Below are 24,001 nucleotides of genomic sequence, written 5' to 3' on the forward strand. Positions count from 1 at the left end.
CGTTCGGCTTACGTTTCACTCGTTCTACACGCATATCGTTTCGTAACCACCGTATTCGCCTGGTTTGGCTCCGTGCGACTTCTGGCTATTCCCAAAACTCAAGAGACCTCTCTGGGAAACGCATTTGGAGTCGATTAAGGTGAAAAAGGTTTTTCATTTTACAAATAACTTCCCTACTTTTTGCCCACAGTAAAGTCGTTGAAATGCTATGCACTCCTTCTTAATATAATTTGTCAAAATACCATAGTTTGACAATTATGGCCGAAAGTTGTTCAAGCACATTTTTATTGAGCTTTTTTTTTATTGCTCACAAACGACTGAAAAGATTTCTGTTTAAACTTTAAACTGTATCTCCCTTGAAATTCCCCTAGTGTTGTTGTAAAAGGTCACGTTTGAAAGTTATTTATCAACAAAAATGGTCACTCTTAGCAGTTCAGAGCAGCTAACGCTGCCTGTGCGTTGAATTTTGGATAGTTTGGCGATAAAAGCTAATAATAGCCTCTTATAAAACTCCAGTAGTTTTTAATTGACCATAGCTACAGATATGTGCTACATATACATATGATGCTGAAAAGGTATTTTAAAATGCTAGGAGCGATGCCTTCACTGATATTATCTGAATGCAATTGATTGTCAAAAACGGTAGTACTGATTATACCAGTAACTCGTACAGTAAAAGAATAGATAGATTCGTCGGGAAGTAAGCGACCGCTTAAGGCCTATTCAAACAGAGTGGGTTTTCGCTTCAGCGACTTTTTCCTCCATAAGAAATACACGTGTAGGAAAGAGACGATAATAAGTCGCTTCAATTCGCTGCAGCGGAAAATGGGACCGCACACTCAAATCGATTCAGTATTCCAGTGTATTATTTGGTATTTAATACGAGTTTCGGTGATTTTTGTACTTTGCGTTTCGAAATTTTTTGAAAAAGAATCGCGTTTGAACTGCAATGGCTCCGTTTTAAGGAAATTGTTGTTGGTGCAGGCCCGAGGAACCAGGGCTCCAACGGCTCGGAACCAAGGAATTGATCTTATCTTAAAGATAAAATTCGCCATGCTATATTTAAGGAAATGACCAACCTCTAGCTTATGTCCTTCTTGGCAAGACCTTCAACCTGTAACACCAAAACGTACACTATGTATCTAAAGAAAATGCTGTTTAAAGGCGTATCCGCCTCCCAAAATTGTTGCTTAAAATATGGATACAGTCAAAGAACCGTATGCGAGGAAGGTGTTATTAATACCTTAAAGGGTCCAAACGGTTCTAACTTGTAAAAATTCTCGTGGCATCAATGTGGGCCGACCATAGTATAGTGAATGGATATACTTGGTCAATTTGCCTTTAGCAAAGATATAATCATTTGTCTCTGACACCATTTACATGATAGCGTTCAAGTTGTATTTCTTTTTGCATTGCTTCCACTTTTTCGGAGCAACTGAATTTGCTTATGCCGATCAGCTGTTCTATTTTCAATGTGAACAGGAATCCACTTAAAATTGCAACAGAGATTTTAAACGGCTGTGTGCAGCGGCTATCAAGTAAGTAAGTAAGTGATGAAACATTCCGATCAAGAAACGAAAACCAAAACTTTTTAGATCGAGAGCACGTGCAAACGAAAACGAAAAGTTAAGTTAGGAGTAAGTTTTTTGGTACAACTCTAAGTTCTTTCTACTAAAGCCTAGTACTCAGATCAGCTAAGAGTTTCACTAGTCGAAAAATCGTATTCTTTGTAGTGTGACCGAAGTTTTCAAAGTTGGGCTGGGCTTGTTGCCAAACAAAACACAAATCAATTGGAGAAATTTAAAAAGGAGGAGTCTGCTGGAAAAAGGAATGTTCAACGAATGTTTTTATTTATGTAAATTAGTAGCTCAAAGCTTCCTTCTCGTCCCACGAATGCTTCGCCATCTTTCCCGCGCCACCGCAGTCCAGCTCCGAGTCCCAATGGGCATATTGGACCTTGAGGAAGTGGGAGCCGGATTGGGAACGGGGTTGATCTGCTGATGCTGCAGGAAGTCGCCCAGCATCCTGTCCATGGATTCTCCAACTGTTCCTTAGCGGGCGCCCTATTTTCCTCCTCCCTATAGAAGCCACCGCGTCCTCCAGCTCCGCTTAAGCTGCCAAGTAGCTGGTGGTGGTGGAGGACTTCGGAGATCATATTACTGGTGGTTCTGCTAAAAAGATCCTTCTATTAGTACAACGCAACCAAATTATTTTGGCCAGATCTTACTTTCTTTGCGAGGACACGCTCGGCAGGATGTCCATGTAGAGAGCGAAGTCCCAATCGGCATGTTCCTTCCCACTGGGATTCTCTAGAGGATCTCCTCCAGCACGTCAACTATTCTGCGGATTTGCCCCTGTTGTGGTATTGCTTCCTGTCGGTGAAGTCCCACAATAATGGGCAACAGCTTGGGTTAGGCGTCCTTTTCAATCTGCACTGACCTCCTTGAACCGTTTTTTGGGTTTTTCTTCCATTTAAAATTTTTAAATTCCCCACCGCTTCTTCACGAACACCGCCAAAGATTAAATTCCTTATTCTTTGGGCCGCGGCTAACGGCGTTCATCGAAAATTCACTCGCGAAATCTGGTATTTTTTCTGGTATTTCCTTAGCTTATCTGAGTACCGCGCTGAAAAACAGACCGGACGAAAAGCTTTAGTCGCCTGTTTGTCTCTCGCTCACTCCTATGGTTAGCTTGCGGTTTTCGTCGATGTGAGTACTAGGCTTAACAGGGAAAATTGAAACACCCACTACTAAAACGTTTACAAACCAATGCCAGGAAAAAGTCTTAAGATATTACAACTGTTGCAAATGTCGTTAGCGGAATTTTATCTTTTAACATAAGACCAGGAAAAAGTAAATATCTTGTCAGTTTTGAAGAGTTTACATCCCATTTGCTTTTGTGTTGATAAGCAACTGCTGTGTACGTCAGCTGTTATCGGGTGGTGGATGTGCTCTATGGAAATCGGAGTTTCACATTTGTCTAAAATCCCAACTGTTTCGCACGAATGGAACATAGCGTCTTCCCGCATAGGTGAGTCCACCATCTACCATCCGTTGATCGGATGGTTCTTAAGGTTTTGCCGTTCCGAAAATTTTCTAGTTCAAATTTAACGGACTCTTTTATGCGATAGTTTTTTCGGTGCAACTCTGAGTTTTACTTCTTGACAGTGGAAATTGAAACATTCACCTCGAAAACGTAAGCAGTGATGACAGGGAGCAATCGAAAATGGAAGAAGCAGAAGCAACACGTTTGGTTAGATTAGCCAGATCAGCTGTTATCGAATGGTGGATGGTGGACCTGCCCTGTGGAAATCGGAGTTTCACATTTGTCAAAAATCCCAACCGTTTCGAACGGATGAACTCTATGGGAGGGGGTACAAGGCTATTAATTATCGATACTTACGAATACTTGCTTATTACAAAAACTGGGGAGAGTGGCTACTTGCGCGCCATCGAAGTATACAATTTTCTAATGGCTGCAATCTTTTAAGTAAATAATATATTTGAGAATAAAAACAGTCTCTGTGTTCTACATTCCACCGTTCCGTTTTCGGCGCTTATCGACCGTCGCTATTTTGACGGACATAAAAATGCTCAAACTCAGTAACCTGATTATTTCATGGTAATTTTTAGTACATATTTCATGAGCTGTCTATTTGTAGCTCCCAGTTTTCTTCACTCCGGAAAAATTTTTACTGGGGAATCACTTTCAATCGTGTGAAGTAAAATTTTGAAGAAAAAAAAAATGAAGCGAACTCGTCGACCAACTTCTGCCAACAACAAAGCATTCGTCTCTGGCGGAGTTTATGTAAGTATCCAACGATTTTCCATTGCTTTTCTTTTATTTTCAAACCAAAAATCGCCACCATTCGAATCGATTGGTTTTTTTTTGCAAGTTTGTGTATGTATTCAGTGCCCAGTGACGTCACGATAATGTGTACCCCAAGTGAATAGAAATGAGAAAAAAAAAAAAACAAAAACCATTCTGATTGACTCCTGCATATTTGACTTATGAAATAACAGAGATTTCGTTTTCGTTTCTATAATTTGCAGCGCACAAAATGAAAGTGTGTGTATTCACCCCAATTGTGAATCCATTTGCAATAGCCACTAAAAGCGGGTTAATCGAAAGTGCAGACGTTGTCCGAATTCCACCAGCGCCCACAAGTCACGATCCACAATGCATCCACTTCCCAGGCTACCCACTCACGTTCCACCTCCCCATTCCATTCACCCATCCTCGTCTGCCACCCCATTCCGCTCGTGCCTTCGAACAACTAGATATGACCAGCACTGCGATAGTTTCAAGCTGGACTTGCGGTTATCGCTAACTTTTATGGCTACTGAAAATGCATTCACCCGAAATTGTAACTAAAATTATTAGTTTTGCGTCAGATAGCAATGCCCATTCACTCCACCGAAAGTGCCCGAAACGAGTCGCCGATAAAGAACTCAGCCCTCAGCCAAGGACTGAAGGATGCAGTCCCCAAACCTTCTCTATGCTCAGCCGGGTGATGTTTTGTTTACCAGATTGATAAAATGTTTACCGGCGGTATTTTTAAATGAATATAAAAATTATTTTTTTTTTAAAATTCTTAAAGTGTTTTCGTAAGACTTTGAACTTCAAAGTACCATTCAATTGTCCTGGTCAAAAAGTAAAAAATATTAAAATGAAACAAAATTTAAAATACTTACCAGTTCCTTCACCAAAGTATATTTTGTACAATATATTTCGAAAAGTAGTCCCTGAAATTCAACAGAGAAGTAGGGACTTTCTCTGCACAAACAAGGTAAAATGTGGTTGCACAGTAAAACTGTCCAAGTCCTTGGCTGTATGCTATGACCGGAGAACCCACAGTGGCTGGACACGTGGCTCCGCCGGCGCAGAGCTTCGTTTCGGGATACTCGGGTCGCAGGAATGGCCATGGCTAGTTCCTGAACTATGGTTTTTAGTAGACCAGCCGACCAGCCTGACGCTTCCGGGTTACCTGACGACTTGATGGTTTCCGTCGGCCAGCGAGTCTCCTTTTTTGTTGACCCACAGGACTAGCCCGCTGCAAGTGATCTTATCCAAGGGAACATCACGAAGAAAACAAGTTCCCTTCCTTAACTAATCAACTAATGAAACTCTTTTGCAAACGCAGAATCCTAGTGCTATCGCCAAGCCTTTGATCCAACAGCCGTTGCAGGCCCAAAATGTCCAGGAGCAGCAGTCCCCTCCGGTGGCTGCTCAATCGCCACCGGCTCCTGCCCCAGTTTCGGAACTTGACGCGGCCGCCATCGCAGCCAAATTGCCTATGCCAATCATAGTCAAGGAGGAGCCGAACGAGGTCGTTGTCGAGGAAGCGGGTCCCAACGACGATCTCTCCGTCGACGTTAGCGATGAGAATGGCAGCGGCAACGGCACCGGCATCGGTATCGGCACCGGCTCTGGCTCTGGCTCTGGCTCCGGCATCGGGGGCAAGATCCCCTTCAAGAAGATCTTTCAGAAGCGCAAGAAGTCGTCTGGTAAGCGGACAACCCTATGAAGCTAAATGTAAATATGCAATACCTCTAGATATTTTGCTGAGCTCAAGGTGTGAAATTTGTTATCCTTATGAATTACTTGCGAGTCCTTAACCTTTGTTGTAAAAATATTTTCCGATTTGCTTGCAGCCCTGGATGACACTTATTAAAATTGCATTTCCTATATGATTTGTAAAACTTCTCATAATAAGCAATCAACGGGATAACCAACGTCATTATAAAACCATGTTAATATTCGTTTCCCTATTTCCCCTTTTGTAGAACGCACCCGTGACAAGAAGCAGCGCCAGAACCGCCAGCTGCGCAAGTCCATGCTGCCGAAGAACGCCTTAATGGCTCTCAACGAAGTGAAAGGTGTGACCATCAGCGATTTCACCATCGAAAGCAATCCCGACGGAGGGTTTACGGCCGTAGTTACTGTAAACGCGGTCCAGTACGAGGGCAAGGGTCTCTCCAAAATGTCCGCCAAGAACGCGGCTTGCGAGAAGGCTTGGCGCGACTTTATCATTGCCAAGATGACACCCAAGCCGAACAGGATGCGTTATACTGACCCTGAAAATGGACCAGAGCCCATGGAAATCAACGAGGATGAGGGTGATGGACCGGAAGATGATCTTCCCATGCTAAATCTGGCCTCGTTTGCCATTTACAAGCTGTTTGCAGAGTGGGAGCGCGAGGGCTATGTCGTGCCAGAAATGCATCCATCGGCCAATGCTGCTCCGCCGGCCGGAGGGGAAGCTGTACCGGCTGTTCCAGCGGTGCCGAAGGAGCCAAAGAAGCCACCAGTGCGCACCGAGTTGCCCTCAGGCTGGGAGACCATGCACCCGGCCACTATTCTATGCATTGTAGGCTAGCTTAATGTCAGTTTTGCGTACAGTCACTAATGAATCCTGTTGCAGATGCGTCCGGGACTCATCTACGTGGACCAAGGGGCCTCTGGCGACAAGCCCAATGTCATGCAACATCTGGGAATAGTAGTGGACGACCAGGAGTTCACCGCCAGCGGAAGATCAAAGAAAATCGCACGCCGCAACGTGGCCATTGAAGTGTGCAACACTTTGTTTGGAACCAACTTCTCGTATGGCGACACTTCATCTTAAGACATTTATTGCAAGACACAATTGCCCCTCTTAACGGCCCCATCCCCAAAAACTTTGGCCGTAAAGTCAAATGCGCAACTGTTTTCAGACTTGCTTCTTTACTATGATAAAAATTGGTTGCCGAACGATGAGTATTTTACATTTTGGGTCAGAGTACATAATTTATAACTATAAGAAGATTACATAAAATAGACTACGTTATATGAATCGGGATCTAACAAGTATGTATTTCCGTTGCATTCGAAAAGTAACGACACTGTGTTACTAAATTTGACTTTCATTTATTATCATTCATGAAAGTATACACTATAGATTTCGGTGTGCTTAAAATGTAGATTGCAAAATAATGGTATCCGTGCAATTTCATAAGTCACCAATAGAAAAATGACATCAATGTGGCGACTTCTACCTTTATCTCATTTTCTCTTCTCAAAAATAAAGTAGAGAAATGTTAGCAACAACCTTTAGTTTTTGTCGATTAAAAGTTGAGGAATATGTCAGATGTTAGCCTAGGATATGCCCATGTTAATCTCATCAATTATTTGTTTGAAAATTCTTGCATGATTCATCAACATCGAAGTTTTTATACCCTTGCACAGGGTATAATGACTTTAGTTAGAAGTTTGCAACGCAGTGAAGGAGACGTTTCCGATCCCATAAAGTGTATGTATTCTTGATCAGCATCACTAGACGAGTCGATCTCGCCAAATCCGTCTGTCCATCCGTTTCTACGCAAACTAGTCTCTCAGCTTTAAAGCTATCGGGATGAACCTTTCTAAAAGTCTTATTTCTATTGCAGGTAGTATATAAGTCGGAACGAGCCGGGTCAAACAACTACATCCCATAGCTCCTATAGGAATGATCAAAAAATGTAAAAAGTGTATAACTTCGATGTTTTTTGACATTAATTTCTACTCTTGGGAATATCATTATTTTATTATTTCAGAATATCGAATAAAATTTTTAAAATATCGGTAGACTATCATAGAGATGCCATGGGAACGATCGAACAATTAATGTCAATAGTACACAGACCGTTATATTTCGATTTCGGTAAACATATACGGTAGTAAATTGAAATGGAACATTATCTAAAAACTCCTGTAATTAGTTTTGAGTTTTCTAAAAAGTTTTTTTTTTTATGAATTACTGATGACTGGTACTGCACGGTATGCAATACCACTAGTGTAAGTGGAAATTGATCAAATATAAATAATTATAGGCTGCAATTTACATTTACTTACTAATTTCCTCTTACGTTTGTTTAACTAAAATTAGGCATTAAACTATGTATTTCCGTACGTTTCCTAGGTTTAAACCCAAGTTCTTGTTCAATGAGAAATGTTGGGTATAATTATCCAATAGCTCGAATTATTAAATCAAGGCAGCCGTTAAGTGAGGGTATAGATGTAACATTTAATACTTAATAAAATTATTGAAACAATAAATACACTTGTTTGATTTTTTGTTGTCTAAAAATACATTTTTTCGTTGGTCTTTTTAGAAAGATCAAGGAAGTTGTATACTTGTTCTAGAGTCTAGAATCCAGACAGTTTCGGCTACCCAGTCGAACCATTCCGTATGAAAAACATAGGTTTTTTGAATGGGGGTCCGGGTAATTCTGTACTTTGCACATAAAAGCACATGAGCTGCCAGACCGGTTGTCATGTGCTAAAACTAAGAAGTAGGACGTTAGACTAATGTGCTACCACCGGCTCTGTAAAAACTTCACACCGCTAAACAAATATCCCAAAATGGGAAAATGCGAACCTTACACAAACATTTTAAAGTACAAGGATGCTGATAAGGTTTTCCAAACTTGTAGTGATAGGTTATTATTAATCAAACAAAAACACCTTTTGACGAGGTGAAAACACATTGCTTTGTTGTATAAATATATTAAGCAAAAACACTTCTTAACGAGGTAAAAATCTAGTGACGATCGAACAAACAAAATCTTTTAATATCAACTTTTGTGACGAAAATGTATTATACAATGTACTAAATAAATACATTTTCTAGTTTTTATACCCGTTACTCGTAGAGTAAAAGGGTATACTAGATTCGTCGTAAAGAATGTAACAGGCAGAAGGAAGCGTTTTCGACCCCATAAAGTAAATATTCTTGATCAGGATCACTAGCCGATTCGATCTAGCCATGTCCGTCTGTCTGACCGGATGAACGCTGAGATCTCGGAAACTATAAGAGCTACGCTATTGAGATTTGGCATGCAGACTCCTGAGCTTCTTACGCAGCGCAAGTTTGTTTCAACAGAGTGCCCCGCCCACAATCCGCCCAAAACTGTGGTTCCTACAGTTTTCATGCTAGAATACAAATTTTAACTGAAATGTTCTTATCAGTACCTATCGATTGACATAAAAAACAGTGCCACGCCCACTTTAACGCCCACAAACTTCAAAAAATCGTAAATATGAACGTGGATATCTCGGAAACTATCAAAGATAGAGAATTGAATTCTCAGATTTAGATTCCGTAGCCTTGTACGCAGCTCAATTTTGTCACGCGAATATGCCACGCCAACAAACCGCCCAAACCTATGACGCCCACAATTTTCATGCTAGATAAAAAATTTTAACTGAAGTGTATTGGTCTCGTCAATACCTATCGATTGATCCAAGTTTGCCACGCCCACTTTAACGCTCATAACGCTTAAATCTGTCTACCGCCGGTAGGTGGCGCATTTTAATCTCGCTTTGCTGCTAGCATATCTCCATTTTCCTTTGGTTCCTTTAGCTGAGTATCTGATAGTCGAGGTACTCGACTATAGCGTTCTTCCTTGTTTGTATTCGGCACGCTGCAATTCAATATGCAATATTACAACAACGTGTGGTATGTCATAGGTTGAGGAATCTAAAGGGCTATACACTTTGTGGATAAACCCATAATCGATAGTGCCGTTTTTGAGATATTTTTAAAAAAGCTAAAAAAAATCGGAATAAAAAAAAAACTTGCACATAATTTGTAAACGGTGGTATTTAGACAAATCTTGTTAGAGAGACGTACAAAGTATTTGAAAATACTTTTCTAACATATAGCACAAGTCCGTAGCTTTAGTAGTTCACAAGTTACGAGTGTACGAAACTTAGCTATTTTTATCTGTTTTCCCGCCAAACTAGCGAGTTTTTCCAAAAGTGGTATAACTAAAGTTTCTTATATTTCGTCACTACGTGGAATGAACTTTTTCAAAATTATCTCTTTGTGTAAGTATGGAAAGTCAATTTATAAGATACAAAATAAAAATAAATATTAAAATGCTTTCTTAAATACTATTAAATATTTTCTGCAATATTTTAACTCCATTGCGTGTTGTTTTTAAACCTTAGATAATTCAACATTGATTTCGCATATTTAGATTTAAATATTTCACATTTAAAAAAAGTATAAAAATATTTAAATGATTTTTTATGTACATTTTTAAACATTTTATTCGAGGATTCAGACTTTATAGATTTTAGTCTTTTCATGAATAAAAAACGATTAGAATTCAATAAGTAGATATGGAAAATCTTTAATTTCATATTTAGTTATTATGAATGATAAATTGTTAAACATTTTTTTAAATATTAGTGTAAGCTAGCGCTGTTGTTGATTATGATTGTTGGGATTGTGCCACATTTCTCAGATTCAATTATATTTTAAACGTTTGTTTATATATATATTTTAGGTACTAAAACGTTTTACTTTAGTTATTAAAATTAATGTTAAAGATATGAAAAATTGTATAAAACATATGTCCATGTTTGAAAAAATAACGATATAATAATCCGACTTGTCACCGGTCTTAAACAGTCTTAAACCGATGGCGCTTGCCATCTACACGACTTCAGCATCACAACAAGGAAGAACGCTATAGTCGAGTACCTCGACTATCAGATACCCGTTACTCAGCTAAAGGGACCAAAGGGAAATGGAGATATGCAAGCAGCAAAGCGAGATTTAAGTGCGCCACCTACCGGCGGAAGACAGATTTAAGCATTGTGGGCGTTAGGGTAGGCGTGGCAAATTTTTTTTTGGATCAATCGATAGGTATTGACGAGACCAATACATTTCAGTTAAAATTTGTTATCTAGCATAAAAATTGTGGGCGCCACAGGCTTGGGCGGTTTGTGGGCGTTAGAGTGGGCGTGTCATATTCGCATAACAAACCTGCGCTGCGTACAAGGCTACGGAATCTAAATCTGAAATCCCAATACTCTATCTTTGATAGTTTCCGAGATATCCGCGTTCATATTTACGATTTTTTGAAGTTTGTGGGCGGTTTGTGGGCGTTAAAGTGGGCGTGGCAAACTTTTTTTTGGGTCAATCGATAGGTATTGATGAGAACAATACATTTCAGTTTAAATTTACTCTATTTACTCTAGCATCAAAATTGTAGAAGCCACAGTTTTGGGCGGTTTGTGGGCGTGGCACTCTGCTGAAACAAACTTGCGCTGCGTAAGAAGCTCAGGAATCTGCTCGCCAAATCTCAATAGCCTAGCTCTCATAGTTTCCAAGATCTCAGCGTTCATCCGGACAGACAGACGGACAGACGGACAGACGGACAGACGGACATGGCTAGATCGACTCGGCTAGTGATCCTGATCAAGAATATATATACTTTATGGGGTCGGAAACGCTTCCTTCTGCCTGTTACATACTTTCCGACGAATCTAGTATACCCTTTTACTCTACGAGTAACGGGTATAATTACGAAAGTACGCCGTTGACTTAGATGATTTAGATTTAAAAAAATAAGAAAGGAAGCTAGCTTCGGCAAACCGAAGTTTTTATACCCTTGCAGGTTTTTCCCGTGGGAGCATTATATGAACAGAGCTGTCCGAATTTTAGAAATCCTTAAATTAATTACAGAAATTTTAAGATATTGTTCTATTTCAATTTACCACCGTATATGTTTATCGAAAATTACCACCGTATATGTTTATATGTTCAGCTTAAAATAGGAAGATTTTAAAGAATAAAAGTTCTAAATTCAATTACAATGTACTTGGTTCTTTCTCTCTGTGTAGACGAGCTTTAGGCGTTTGTGGGCGTTAGAGTGCCCTGCTAAAATAAACGTACCCTGCGCAGGGAGCGCAATACAAAAAACTGATACAAAAATACTTTTTTTTGACCAAATCCTGATTCACGAGTAAAATTTTTTAAGGAATGGTATATGTAAAAAATCTTTTAGGCAAATCCAAAATGTGAAAAAATAATTTTTGTAAGCCCGTTTTGCTTGTAAAATATCGGCCCACATATTCTAGATTGATACCAACCCATGCTAGGCTCGTAGACTTACAGTCTTCCGAATATACGGTATCTGTAATACTAGCATACGTATGATTTTAGTTGCATAACAAGGGTTAAACTGCAAAGGTATTATTTATTATTTATTTTTTGACTTATGTATATACTACGTGCAAGAGAAAGTACAATTTTTTTTAAAAGTTTCATCACGATAGCTTTAAAACTGGGTGACTAGCAGATAGCTATATAGGCATTCCTAATCAAAATAAAATCTTACTTACACTTTTGCAACAATTTAAAAACCATGGACGCTAGACAGACAGACTGTCTTGTGGGCGTTTTTTTGCGCGGAGTGCGGAATCTCAGCGTAAAATCCCAACTCTCTAGGTCTAATAGTATCCGAGATCAGCGTTCACATGGATAGACTCGGCTAGTGATCCTGATTAAGAACATTTATACATTATAGAGTCGGAAACGCTTCCTTCTACGTGTTACATACTCTTACCCGATTACAATTTACCCCCATACTCTACGAGTAACGAGCTTATAAATAGATTTATTCAATCGAACGTTTAATGGTATATGTGTTTACTGTTTTCTTATTTTAGTTTAATTGTTATGCTTGGGCCACTGGAGCAGTAAAACTCTGGGTGAAGTCTGAATTTCTCAATAAATTTAAAATTTCTTCACTTTTGTGCCATATAATTTGCATAGAACTGATTTTGGGTAACATTTTTATACCCTTGCAGAGGGTATATTGATTTCAGTCAGAAGTTTGCAACGCAGTGAAGGAGACGTTTCCGACCCCATAAAGTATATATATTCTTGATCAGCATGACTAGACGAGTCGATCTAGCCATGTCCGTCTGTCCGTCTGTCCGTCCGTTTCTACGCAAACTAGTCTCTCAGTTTTAAAGCTATCGGGCTGAAACTTTCCCAAAAGTCTTATATCTTTTGCAGGTAGTATATAAGTCGGAACCAGCCGGATCGGACAACTATATCTTATAGCTCCCATAGGAATAATCGGACAAAAAAATGAAAAAAAATTATATCTTTGGTGTTTTTTAGCATACAAACTCCTAAGCTTGGAAATAACATTTTTTAATTAGTTCTGAATTTTGAATTAAATTTTATCAAAATCGGACGACTATGTCATATAGCTGCCATAGGAACGATCGCAAAATTGGTAGGAAAATAATATGAAACAAATTATAGCTTCGGTGTTTTTTAACATATAACCTCCTACGCTTGGAAATAACTTTTTTAATTAGTTCTGAATTTCGAATTTAATTTTATCAAAATCGGACGACTATATCATATAGCTGCCATAGGAACGATCGGAAAATTGGAAGGAAAATAATATGAAACAAATTATAGCTTCGGTGTTTTTTGACATATTATCTTATACTATTGGGAATATCATTTTTTGTGTTTTTAAATTTAATAATTATAGCTGCAAGGGTATATAAGCTTCGGCTTGCCGAAGCTAACTTTCTTTCTTGTTTTTATTAATTTACGTAGGTTTCTACGACCGAATTAGGCGCGAGGTGATTTCTTTAGGACCCTCGAATGACTTATATTTGTAGAAAAATCTTTTTACTTTACATTTTTCATAAACACTTCACACTTTCTTTATTTGTTACTGGGTTCATTAAACGTTATAATTATACCTGCATTTTTTAAAAGTGCACCCTGTCAGTAACAGTATATACTCTAATTTTTGAAATAATTCCTTTCATACATATATTGATTTCGATGTGCACGCGCCCGCCGTCAAAAAGGAACTAAACAAAGTGAAAAGAACTCTGGCAGAAAGAACCCGAAAAGCTGCGCGCTGCCGCACTCAAAATCCGGGAGAGCCGCGAAGACGACTACTTAATATCAAACAAAATGCCATACCTGAAACTGTAATATTAAAAAATAATAGTTGAACGGTTGAAAAAATGATAACAAATTATTTTAAATTCAAGAACTTATTTTGGACATGCAACATTTCTTAAAACGAGAATTTCTCTGTAGGTAAAGAAGAATAAGATTAAGAATGTTTTCAAAATGTCGCTTATGTTAAATAAGATTCCAGTTAATTTTTTGTTTACATGATTAAATGACGAAATGTTAAATAGGTTTCATGTTAGTTTTTTGTTCACATGATTAACATGCAACTTTTTTATCAAAAACGATTTTTTCAAAATTCAAACCATTCGGCCATTGCGACATTTAAGCTTTTTACTTACAGAGAAATACATATTTCAGAAAATAATGCATGTCCAAAACACGATTTAGAACCTGAATTAACTTTTTAGTCGTGATTTACTTCAGACAACCGTTTTACTAAGCTATGTAAGAAATACGGTTGTCGAATTTTTTAAAAATATCGTATCAATGATATTTGGTTTTTGAAAAATATCATAATGATATTTGAAAATATCAATTTAAAATATCGCTATATCGATTTTATTTTATATTTTTTCAAAATATTTAAATTTTTTATGGGAGAGGACAACATCATTTAAAATTCACAGCGCACAGTACCCTTAATATGTTGCTTTCACAAACAAGATATTGAGAAATTAAAGATACCGAAAAATTTTATCAAATAAATTTCACATTTTTTATTAAATACAAGAATGCTATAATGAAAGCTTGGGTTCTTTATATATTTTGATGCAATAACCACGAATTTGGCCCGGAAAACGGAATCCAAGAAAAGGCTTTAAAAAAATTTCCTTTTGAGAACCAAAAAATTGTGTTTTCGGGGTTTTCTTCAATTTATAGGGGTTCAAAAAAACCCGAAAACCATTAGAAAGGTCCAAAATATCATTTTCAAATAATATTGATATTATATATTTCGGCGCAAAAAATAATATATATTTTTTTTAATATAATCGATATATCGATATTTTGATATATTTTCGACATCCCTAGTAAGAAAGGAAAGTTAGCTAATTACGGCCAGCCAAAGTTGCAGGTTAATCCCTACCATGCAAATCACTGTGGACGGCAGTCCACGTAGTGACGAAGCGCAGCATGAGAGTGCGCGAAGGCGACTACTATATACCCAAAGAAATGAAAATCTGCCGTGATGGTCCGATCACACAAGATATCACAAAAATAAAAGAATTGCATACCAAGACTTTAAGAAAATTAATTGGTTTGGAAGAGCGGCGAAAGTGTGAAAGTGAAATATTAGAAATTTAAGCTTTTGTGGACGGTGGGAGGGAAGCCTTTTATTATTCTTCTTATTATTCTTGCTTACAATTCGCGTTGAATGCCACTTCATTTACTTTAAGACTGATAATCCGTTCAAAAGTTATGCAAATGTTTATCCCGTTGGTCAGTTTGTGTGTTTATCCCAAAACGTTGATTTAGCGTCCTGGAAATTGTAGATGGTGTTAAACAGCTGCATCTAGGAAACTTTAGTTTTACCACTTTTGGAAAAACCCGCTTGTTTAGCGAGAAAACAGCTATAAATATCTACATTTCGAAAGGCTGTAACTTCTGAACCACTAAAGCTACAGACCTGTGCTATACTACTGTGGGCAAATTGAAATATGAATTTGTTTTTACAATTTTCGTGGTTTCGTGTACTATGAATTCCCTCCACCCGGCCAAACTGTCTATAAGGAATATTATTTGAGCGTTATTCGGCGTTCGGCTTACGTTTCACTCGTTCTACACGCATATCGTTTCGTAACCACCGTATTCGCCTGGTTTGGCTCCGTGCGACTTCTGGCTATTCCCAAAACTCAAGAGACCTCTCTGGGAAACGCATTTGGAGTCGATTAAGGTGAAAAAGGTTTTTCATTTTACAAATAACTTCCCTACTTTTTGCCCACAGTAAAGTCGTTGAAATGCTATGCACTCCTTCTTAATATAATTTGTCAAAATACCATAGTTTGACAATTATGGCCGAAAGTTGTTCAAGCACATTTTTATTGAGCTTTTTTTTTATTGCTCACAAACGACTGAAAAGATTTCTGTTTAAACTTTAAACTGTATCTCCCTTGAAATTCCCCTAGTGTTGTTGTAAAAGGTCACGTTTGAAAGTTATTTATCAACAAAAATGGTCACTCTTAGCAGTTCAGAGCAGCTAACGCTGCCTGTGCGTTGAATTTTGGATAGTTTGGCGATAAAAGCTAATAATAGCCTCTTATAAAACTCCAGTAGTTTTTAATTGACCATAGCTACAGATATGTGCTACATATACATATGATGCTGAAAAGGTATTTTAAAATGCTAGGAGCGATGCCTTCACTGATATTATCTGAATGCAATTGATTGTCAAAAACGGTAGTACTGATTATACCAGTAACTCGTACAGTAAAAGAATAGATAGATTCGTCGGGAAGTAAGCGACCGCTTAAGGCCTATTCAAACAGAGTGGGTTTTCGCTTCAGCGACTTTTTCCTCCATAAGAAATACACGTGTAGGAAAGAGACGATAATAAGTCGCTTCAATTCGCTGCAGCGGAAAATGGGACCGCACACTCAAATCGATTCAGTATTCCAGTGTATTATTTGGTATTTAATACGAGTTTCGGTGATTTTTGTACTTTGCGTTTCGAAATTTTTTGAAAAAGAATCGCGTTTGAACTGCAATGGCTCCGTTTTAAGGAAATTGTTGTTGGTGCAGGCCCGAGGAACCAGGGCTCCAACGGCTCGGAACCAAGGAATTGATCTTATCTTAAAGATAAAATTCGCCATGCTATATTTAAGGAAATGACCAACCTCTAGCTTATGTCCTTCTTGGCAAGACCTTCAACCTGTAACACCAAAACGTACACTATGTATCTAAAGAAAATGCTGTTTAAAGGCGTATCCGCCTCCCAAAATTGTTGCTTAAAATATGGATACAGTCAAAGAACCGTATGCGAGGAAGGTGTTATTAATACCTTAAAGGGTCCAAACGGTTCTAACTTGTAAAAATTCTCGTGGCATCAATGTGGGCCGACCATAGTATAGTGAATGGATATACTTGGTCAATTTGCCTTTAGCAAAGATATAATCATTTGTCTCTGACACCATTTACATGATAGCGTTCAAGTTGTATTTCTTTTTGCATTGCTTCCACTTTTTCGGAGCAACTGAATTTGCTTATGCCGATCAGCTGTTCTATTTTCTATGTGAACAGGAATCCACTTAAAATTGCAACAGAGATTTTAAACGGCTGTGTGCAGCGGCTATCAAGTAAGTAAGTAAGTGATGAAACATTCCGATCAAGAAACGAAAACCAAAACTTTTTAGATCGAGAGCACGTGCAAACGAAAACGAAAAGTTAAGTTAGGAGTAAGTTTTTTGGTACAACTCTAAGTTCTTTCTACTAAAGCCTAGTACTCAGATCAGCTAAGAGTTTCACTAGTCGAAAAATCGTATTCTTTGTAGTGTGACCGAAGTTTTCAAAGTTGGGCTGGGCTTGTTGCCAAACAAAACACAAATCAATTGGAGAAATTTAAAAAGGAGGAGTCTGCTGGAAAAAGGAATGTTCAACGAATGTTTTTATTTATGTAAATTAGTAGCTCAAAGCTTCCTTCTCGTCCCACGAATGCTTCGCCATCTTTCCCGCGCCACCGCAGTCCAGCTCCGAGTCCCAATGGGCATATTGGACCTTGAGGAAGTGGGAGCCGGATTGGGAACGGGGTTGATCTGCTGATGCTGCAGGAAGTCGCCCAGCATCCTGTCCATGGATTCTCCAACTGTTCCTTAGCGGGCGCCCTATTTTCCTCCTCCCTATAGAAGCCACCGCGTCCTCCAGCTCCGCTTAAGCTGCCAAGTAGCTGGTGGTGGTGGAGGACTTCGGAGATCATATTACTGGTGGTTCTGCTAAAAAGATCCTTCTATTAGTACAACGCAACCAAATTATTTTGGCCAGATCTTACTTTCTTTGCGAGGACACGCTCGGCAGGATGTCCATGTAGAGAGCGAAGTCCCAATCGGCATGTTCCTTCCCACTGGGATTCTCTAGAGGATCTCCTCCAGCACGTCAACTATTCTGCGGATTTGCCCCTGTTGTGGTATTGCTTCCTGTCGGTGAAGTCCCACAATAATGGGCAACAGCTTGGGTTAGGCGTCCTTTTCAATCTGCACTGACCTCCTTGAACCGTTTTTTGGGTTTTTCTTCCATTTAAAATTTTTAAATTCCCCACCGCTTCTTCACGAACACCGCCAAAGATTAAATTCCTTATTCTTTGGGCCGCGGCTAACGGCGTTCATCGAAAATTCACTCGCGAAATCTGGTATTTTTTCTGGTATTTCCTTAGCTTATCTGAGTACCGCGCTGAAAAACAGACCGGACGAAAAGCTTTAGTCGCCTGTTTGTCTCTCGCTCACTCCTATGGTTAGCTTGCGGTTTTCGTCGATGTGAGTACTAGGCTTAACAGGGAAAATTGAAACACCCACTACTAAAACGTTTACAAACCAATGCCAGGAAAAAGTCTTAAGATATTACAACTGTTGCAAATGTCGTTAGCGGAATTTTATCTTTTAACATAAGACCAGGAAAAAGTAAATATCTTGTCAGTTTTGAAGAGTTTACATCCCATTTGCTTTTGTGTTGATAAGCAACTGCTGTGTACGTCAGCTGTTATCGGGTGGTGGATGTGCTCTATGGAAATCGGAGTTTCACATTTGTCTAAAATCCCAACTGTTTCGCACGAATGGAACATAGCGTCTTCCCGCATAGGTGAGTCCACCATCTACCATCCGTTGATCGGATGGTTCTTAAGGTTTTGCCGTTCCGAAAATTTTCTAGTTCAAATTTAACGGACTCTTTTATGCGATAGTTTTTTCGGTGCAACTCTGAGTTTTACTTCTTGACAGTGGAAATTGAAACATTCACCTCGAAAACGTAAGCAGTGATGACAGGGAGCAATCGAAAATGGAAGAAGCAGAAGCAACACGTTTGGTTAGATTAGCCAGATCAGCTGTTATCGAATGGTGGATGGTGGACCTGCCCTGTGGAAATCGGAGTTTCACATTTGTCAAAAATCCCAACCGTTTCGAACGGATGAACTCTATGGGAGGGGGTACAAGGCTATTAATTATCGATACTTACGAATACTTGCTTATTACAAAAACTGGGGAGAGTGGCTACTTGCGCGCCATCGAAGTATACAATTTTCTAATGGCTGCAATCTTTTAAGTAAATAATATATTTGAGAATAAAAACAGTCTCTGTGTTCTACATTCCACCGTTCCGTTTTCGGCGCTTATCGACCGTCGCTATTTTGACGGACATAAAAATGCTCAAACTCAGTAACCTGATTATTTCATGGTAATTTTTAGTACATATTTCATGAGCTGTCTATTTGTAGCTCCCAGTTTTCTTCACTCCGGAAAAATTTTTACTGGGGAATCACTTTCAATCGTGTGAAGTAAAATTTTGAAGAAAAAAAAAATGAAGCGAACTCGTCGACCAACTTCTGCCAACAACAAAGCATTCGTCTCTGGCGGAGTTTATGTAAGTATCCAACGATTTTCCATTGCTTTTCTTTTATTTTCAAACCAAAAATCGCCACCATTCGAATCGATTGGTTTTTTTTTGCAAGTTTGTGTATGTATTCAGTGCCCAGTGACGTCACGATAATGTGTACCCCAAGTGAATAGAAATGAGAAAAAAAAAAAAACAAAAACCATTCTGATTGACTCCTGCATATTTGACTTATGAAATAACAGAGATTTCGTTTTCGTTTCTATAATTTGCAGCGCACAAAATGAAAGTGTGTGTATTCACCCCAATTGTGAATCCATTTGCAATAGCCACTAAAAGCGGGTTAATCGAAAGTGCAGACGTTGTCCGAATTCCACCAGCGCCCACAAGTCACGATCCACAATGCATCCACTTCCCAGGCTACCCACTCACGTTCCACCTCCCCATTCCATTCACCCATCCTCGTCTGCCACCCCATTCCGCTCGTGCCTTCGAACAACTAGATATGACCAGCACTGCGATAGTTTCAAGCTGGACTTGCGGTTATCGCTAACTTTTATGGCTACTGAAAATGCATTCACCCGAAATTGTAACTAAAATTATTAGTTTTGCGTCAGATAGCAATGCCCATTCACTCCACCGAAAGTGCCCGAAACGAGTCGCCGATAAAGAACTCAGCCCTCAGCCAAGGACTGAAGGATGCAGTCCCCAAACCTTCTCTATGCTCAGCCGGGTGATGTTTTGTTTACCAGATTGATAAAATGTTTACCGGCGGTATTTTTAAATGAATATAAAAATTATTTTTTTTTTAAAATTCTTAAAGTGTTTTCGTAAGACTTTGAACTTCAAAGTACCATTCAATTGTCCTGGTCAAAAAGTAAAAAATATTAAAATGAAACAAAATTTAAAATACTTACCAGTTCCTTCACCAAAGTATTTTTTGTACAATATATTTCGAAAAGTAGTCCCTGAAATTCAACAGAGAAGTAGGGACTTTCCCTGCACAAACAAGGTAAAATGTGGTTGCACAGTAAAACTGTCCAAGTCCTTGGCTGTATGCTATGACCGGAGAACCCACAGTGGCTGGACACGTGGCTCCGCCGGCGCAGAGCTTCGTTTCGGGATACTCGGGTCGCAGGAATGGCCATGGCTAGTTCCTGAACTATGGTTTTTAGTAGACCAGCCGACCAGCCTGACGCTTCCGGGTTACCTGACGACTTGATGGTTTCCGTCGGCCAGCGAGTCTCCTTTTTTGTTGACCCACAGGACTAGCCCGCTGCAAGTGATCTTATCCAAGGGAACATCACGAAGAAAACAAGTTCCCTTCCTTAACTAATCAACTAATGAAACTCTTTTGCAAACGCAGAATCCTAGTGCTATCGCCAAGCCTTTGATCCAACAGCCGTTGCAGGCCCAAAATGTCCAGGAGCAGCAGTCCCCTCCGGTGGCTGCTCAATCGCCACCGGCTCCTGCCCCAGTTTCGGAACTTGACGCGGCCGCCATCGCAGCCAAATTGCCTATGCCAATCATAGTCAAGGAGGAGCCGAACGAGGTCGTTGTCGAGGAAGCGGGTCCCAACGACGATCTCTCCGTCGACGTTAGCGATGAGAATGGCAGCGGCAACGGTACCGGCATCGGTATCGGCACCGGCTCTGGCTCTGGCTCCGGCATCGGGGGCAAGATCCCCTTCAAGAAGATCTTTCAGAAGCGCAAGAAGTCGTCTGGTAAGCGGACAACCCTATGAAGCTAAATGTAAATATGCAATACCTCTAGATATTTTGCTGAGCTCAAGGTGTGAAATTTGTCATCCTTATGAATTACTTGCGAATCCTTAACCTTTGTTGTAAAAATATTTTCCGATTTGCTTGCAGCCCTGGATGACACTTATTAAAATTGCATTTCCTATATGATTTGTAAAACTTCTCATAATAAGCAATCAACGGGATAACCAACGTCATTATAAAACCATGTTAATATTCGTTTCCCTATTTCCCCTTTTGTAGAACGCACCCGTGACAAGAAGCAGCGCCAGAACCGCCAGCTGCGCAAGTCCATGCTGCCGAAGAACGCCTTAATGGCTCTCAACGAAGTGAAAGGTGTGACCATCAGCGATTTCACCATCGAAAGCAATCCCGACGGAGGGTTTACGGCCGTAGTTACTGTAAACGCGATCCAGTACGAGGGCAAGGGTCTCTCCAAAATGTCCGCCAAGAACGCGGCTTGCGAGAAGGCTTGGCGCGACTTTATCATTGCCAAGATGACACCCAAGCCGAACAGGATGCGTTGTACTGTCCCTGAAAATGGACCAGAGCCCATGGAAATCAACGAGGATGAGGGTGATGGACCGGAAGATGATCTTCCCATGCTAAATCTGGCCTCGTTTGCCATTTACAAGCTGTTTGCAGAGTGGGAGCGCGAGGGCTATGTCGTGCCAGAAATGCATCCATCGGCCAATGCTGCTCCGCCGGCCGGAGGGGAAGCTGTACCGGCTGTTCCAGCGGTGCCGAAGGAGCCAAAGAAGCCACCAGTGCGCACCGAGTTGCCCTCAGGCTGGGAGACCATGCACCCGGCCACTATTCTATGCATTGTAGGCTAGCTTAATGTCAGTTTTGCGTACAGTCACTAATGAATCCTGTTGCAGATGCGTCCGGGACTCATCTACGTGGACCAAGGGGCCTCTGGCGACAAGCCCAATGTCATGCAACATCTGGGAATAGTAGTGGACGACCAGGAGTTCACCGCCAGCGGAAGATCAAAGAAAATCGCACGCCGCAACGTGGCCATTGAAGTGTGCAACACTTTGTTTGGAACCAACTTCTCGTATGGCGACACTTCATCTTAAGACATTTATTGCAAGACACATTTGCCCCTCTTAACGGCCCCATCCCCAAAAACTTTGGCCGTAAAGTCAAATGCGCAACTGTTTTCAGACTTGCTTCTTTACTATGATAAAAATTGGTTGCCGAACGATGAGTATTTTACATTTTGGGTCAGAGTACATAATTTATAACTATATGAAGATTACATAAAATAGACTACGTTATATGAATCGGGATCTAACAAGTATGTATTTCCGTTGCATTCGAAAAGTAACGACAGTGTTACTAAATTTGACTTTCATTTATTATCATTCATGAAAGTATACACTATAGATTTCGGTGTGCTTAAAATGTAGATTGCAAAATAAGGGTATCCGTGCAATTTCATATGTCACCAATAGGAAAATGACATCAATGTGGCGACTTCTCCCTTTATCTCATTTTCTCTTCTCAAAAATAAAGTAGAGAAATGTTAGCAACAACCTTTAGTTTTTGTCGATTAAAAGTTGAGGAATATGTCAGATGTTAGCCTAGGATATGCCCATGTTAATCTCATCAATTATTTGTTTGAAAATTCTTGCATGATTCATCAACATCGAAGTTTTTATACCCTTGCACAGGGTATAATGACTTTAGTTAGAAGTTTGCAACGCAGTGAAGGAGACGTTTCCGATCCCATAAAGTGTATGTATTCTTGATCAGCATCACTAGACGAGTCGATCTCGCCAAATCCGTCTGTCCATCCGTTTCTACGCAAACTAGTCTCTCAGCTTTAAAGCTATCGGGATGAACCTTTCTAAAAGTCTTATTTCTATTGCAGGTAGTATATAAGTCGGAACGAGCCGGGTCAAACAACTACATCCCATAGCTCCTATAGGAATGATCAAAAAATGTAAAAAGTGTATAACTTCGATGTTTTTTGACATTAATTTCTACTCTTGGGAATATCATTATTTTATTATTTCAGAATATCGAATAAAATTTTTAAAATATCGGTAGACTATCATAGAGATGCCATGGGAACGATCGAACAATTAATGTCAATAGTACACAGACCGTTATATTTCGATTTCGGTAAACATATACGGTAGTAAATTGAAATGGAACATTATCTAAAAACTCCTGTAATTAGTTTTGAGTTTTCTAAAAAGTTTTTTTTTATGAATTACTGATGACTGGTACTGCACGGTATGCAATACCACTAGTGTAAGTGGAAATTGATCAAATATAAATAATTATAGGCTGCAATTTACATTTACTTACTAATTTCCTCTTACGTTTGTTTAACTAAAATTAGGCATTAAACTATGTATTTCCGTACGTTTCCTAGGTTTAAACCCAAGTTCTTGTTCAATGAGAAATGTTGGGTATAATTATCCAATAGCTCGAATTATTAAATCAAGGCAGCCGTTAAGTGAGGGTATAGATGTAACATTTAATACTTAATAAAATTATTGAAACAATAAATACACTTGTTTGATTTTTTGTTGTCGAAAAATACATTTTTTCGTTGGTCTTTTTAGAAAGATCAAGGAAGTTGTATACTTGTTCTAGAGTCTAGAATCCAGACAGTTTCGGCTACCCAGTCGAACCATTCCGTATGAAAAACATAGGTTTTTTGAATGGGGGTCCGGGTAATTCTGTACTTTGCACATAAAAGCACATGAGCTGCCAGACCGGTTGTCATGTGCTAAAACTAAGAAGTAGGACGTTAGACTAATGTGCTACCACCGACTCTGTAAAAACTTCACACCGCTAAACAAATATCCCAAAATGGGAATATGCGAACCTTACACAAACATTTTAAAGTACAAGGATGCTGATAAGGTTTTCCAAACTTGTAGTGATAGGTTATTATTAATCAAACAAAAACACCTTTTGACGA

General features: G+C 39.4%; 2 protein-coding genes across 2 annotated transcripts; both read left to right on the forward strand.

The window, feature by feature from the left end:
• Window positions 1-3,649: 3,649 nt before the first annotated feature.
• LOC119556387 (double-stranded RNA-specific editase 1-like) lies at window positions 3,650-7,086 on the forward strand. Its single transcript, XM_037868562.1, has 4 exons — window positions 3,650-3,807; window positions 5,144-5,507; window positions 5,787-6,370; window positions 6,425-7,086. The coding sequence occupies exons 1-4, from the start codon at window positions 3,745-3,747 to the stop codon at window positions 6,623-6,625; spliced, it is 1,212 nt and encodes a 403-aa protein (XP_037724490.1). The 5' UTR covers window positions 3,650-3,744; the 3' UTR covers window positions 6,626-7,086.
• Window positions 7,087-19,170: 12,084 nt separating this feature from the next.
• Window positions 19,171-22,390, forward strand: LOC119556348 (double-stranded RNA-specific editase 1-like). Its single transcript, XM_037868450.1, has 4 exons — window positions 19,171-19,327; window positions 20,664-21,021; window positions 21,301-21,884; window positions 21,939-22,390. The coding sequence occupies exons 1-4, from the start codon at window positions 19,265-19,267 to the stop codon at window positions 22,137-22,139; spliced, it is 1,206 nt and encodes a 401-aa protein (XP_037724378.1). The 5' UTR covers window positions 19,171-19,264; the 3' UTR covers window positions 22,140-22,390.
• Window positions 22,391-24,001: the final 1,611 nt, after the last annotated feature.

This window comes from Drosophila subpulchrella, chromosome X (assembly GCF_014743375.2).
Source record: "Drosophila subpulchrella strain 33 F10 #4 breed RU33 chromosome X, RU_Dsub_v1.1 Primary Assembly, whole genome shotgun sequence".
In the NCBI taxonomy this organism is placed as follows: domain Eukaryota; kingdom Metazoa; phylum Arthropoda; class Insecta; order Diptera; family Drosophilidae; genus Drosophila; species Drosophila subpulchrella.

What these genes read in the sequence shown, in the direction of transcription:
- LOC119556387 (XM_037868562.1), top strand. Translation starts at nt 3,745, where the DNA reads ATGAAGCGAACTCGTCGACCAACTTCTGCCAACAACAAAGCATTCGTC. An exon ending in GAAGCGCAAGAAGTCGTCTG is followed by an intron (nt 5,508 to 5,786) that starts GTAAGCGGACAA and finishes CCCCTTTTGTAG; the next exon opens with AACGCACCCGTGACAAGAAG. An exon ending in CGGCCACTATTCTATGCATT is followed by an intron (nt 6,371 to 6,424) that starts GTAGGCTAGCTT and finishes ATCCTGTTGCAG; the next exon opens with ATGCGTCCGGGACTCATCTA.
- LOC119556348 (XM_037868450.1), top strand. Translation starts at nt 19,265, where the DNA reads ATGAAGCGAACTCGTCGACCAACTTCTGCCAACAACAAAGCATTCGTC. An exon ending in GAAGCGCAAGAAGTCGTCTG is followed by an intron (nt 21,022 to 21,300) that starts GTAAGCGGACAA and finishes CCCCTTTTGTAG; the next exon opens with AACGCACCCGTGACAAGAAG. An exon ending in CGGCCACTATTCTATGCATT is followed by an intron (nt 21,885 to 21,938) that starts GTAGGCTAGCTT and finishes ATCCTGTTGCAG; the next exon opens with ATGCGTCCGGGACTCATCTA.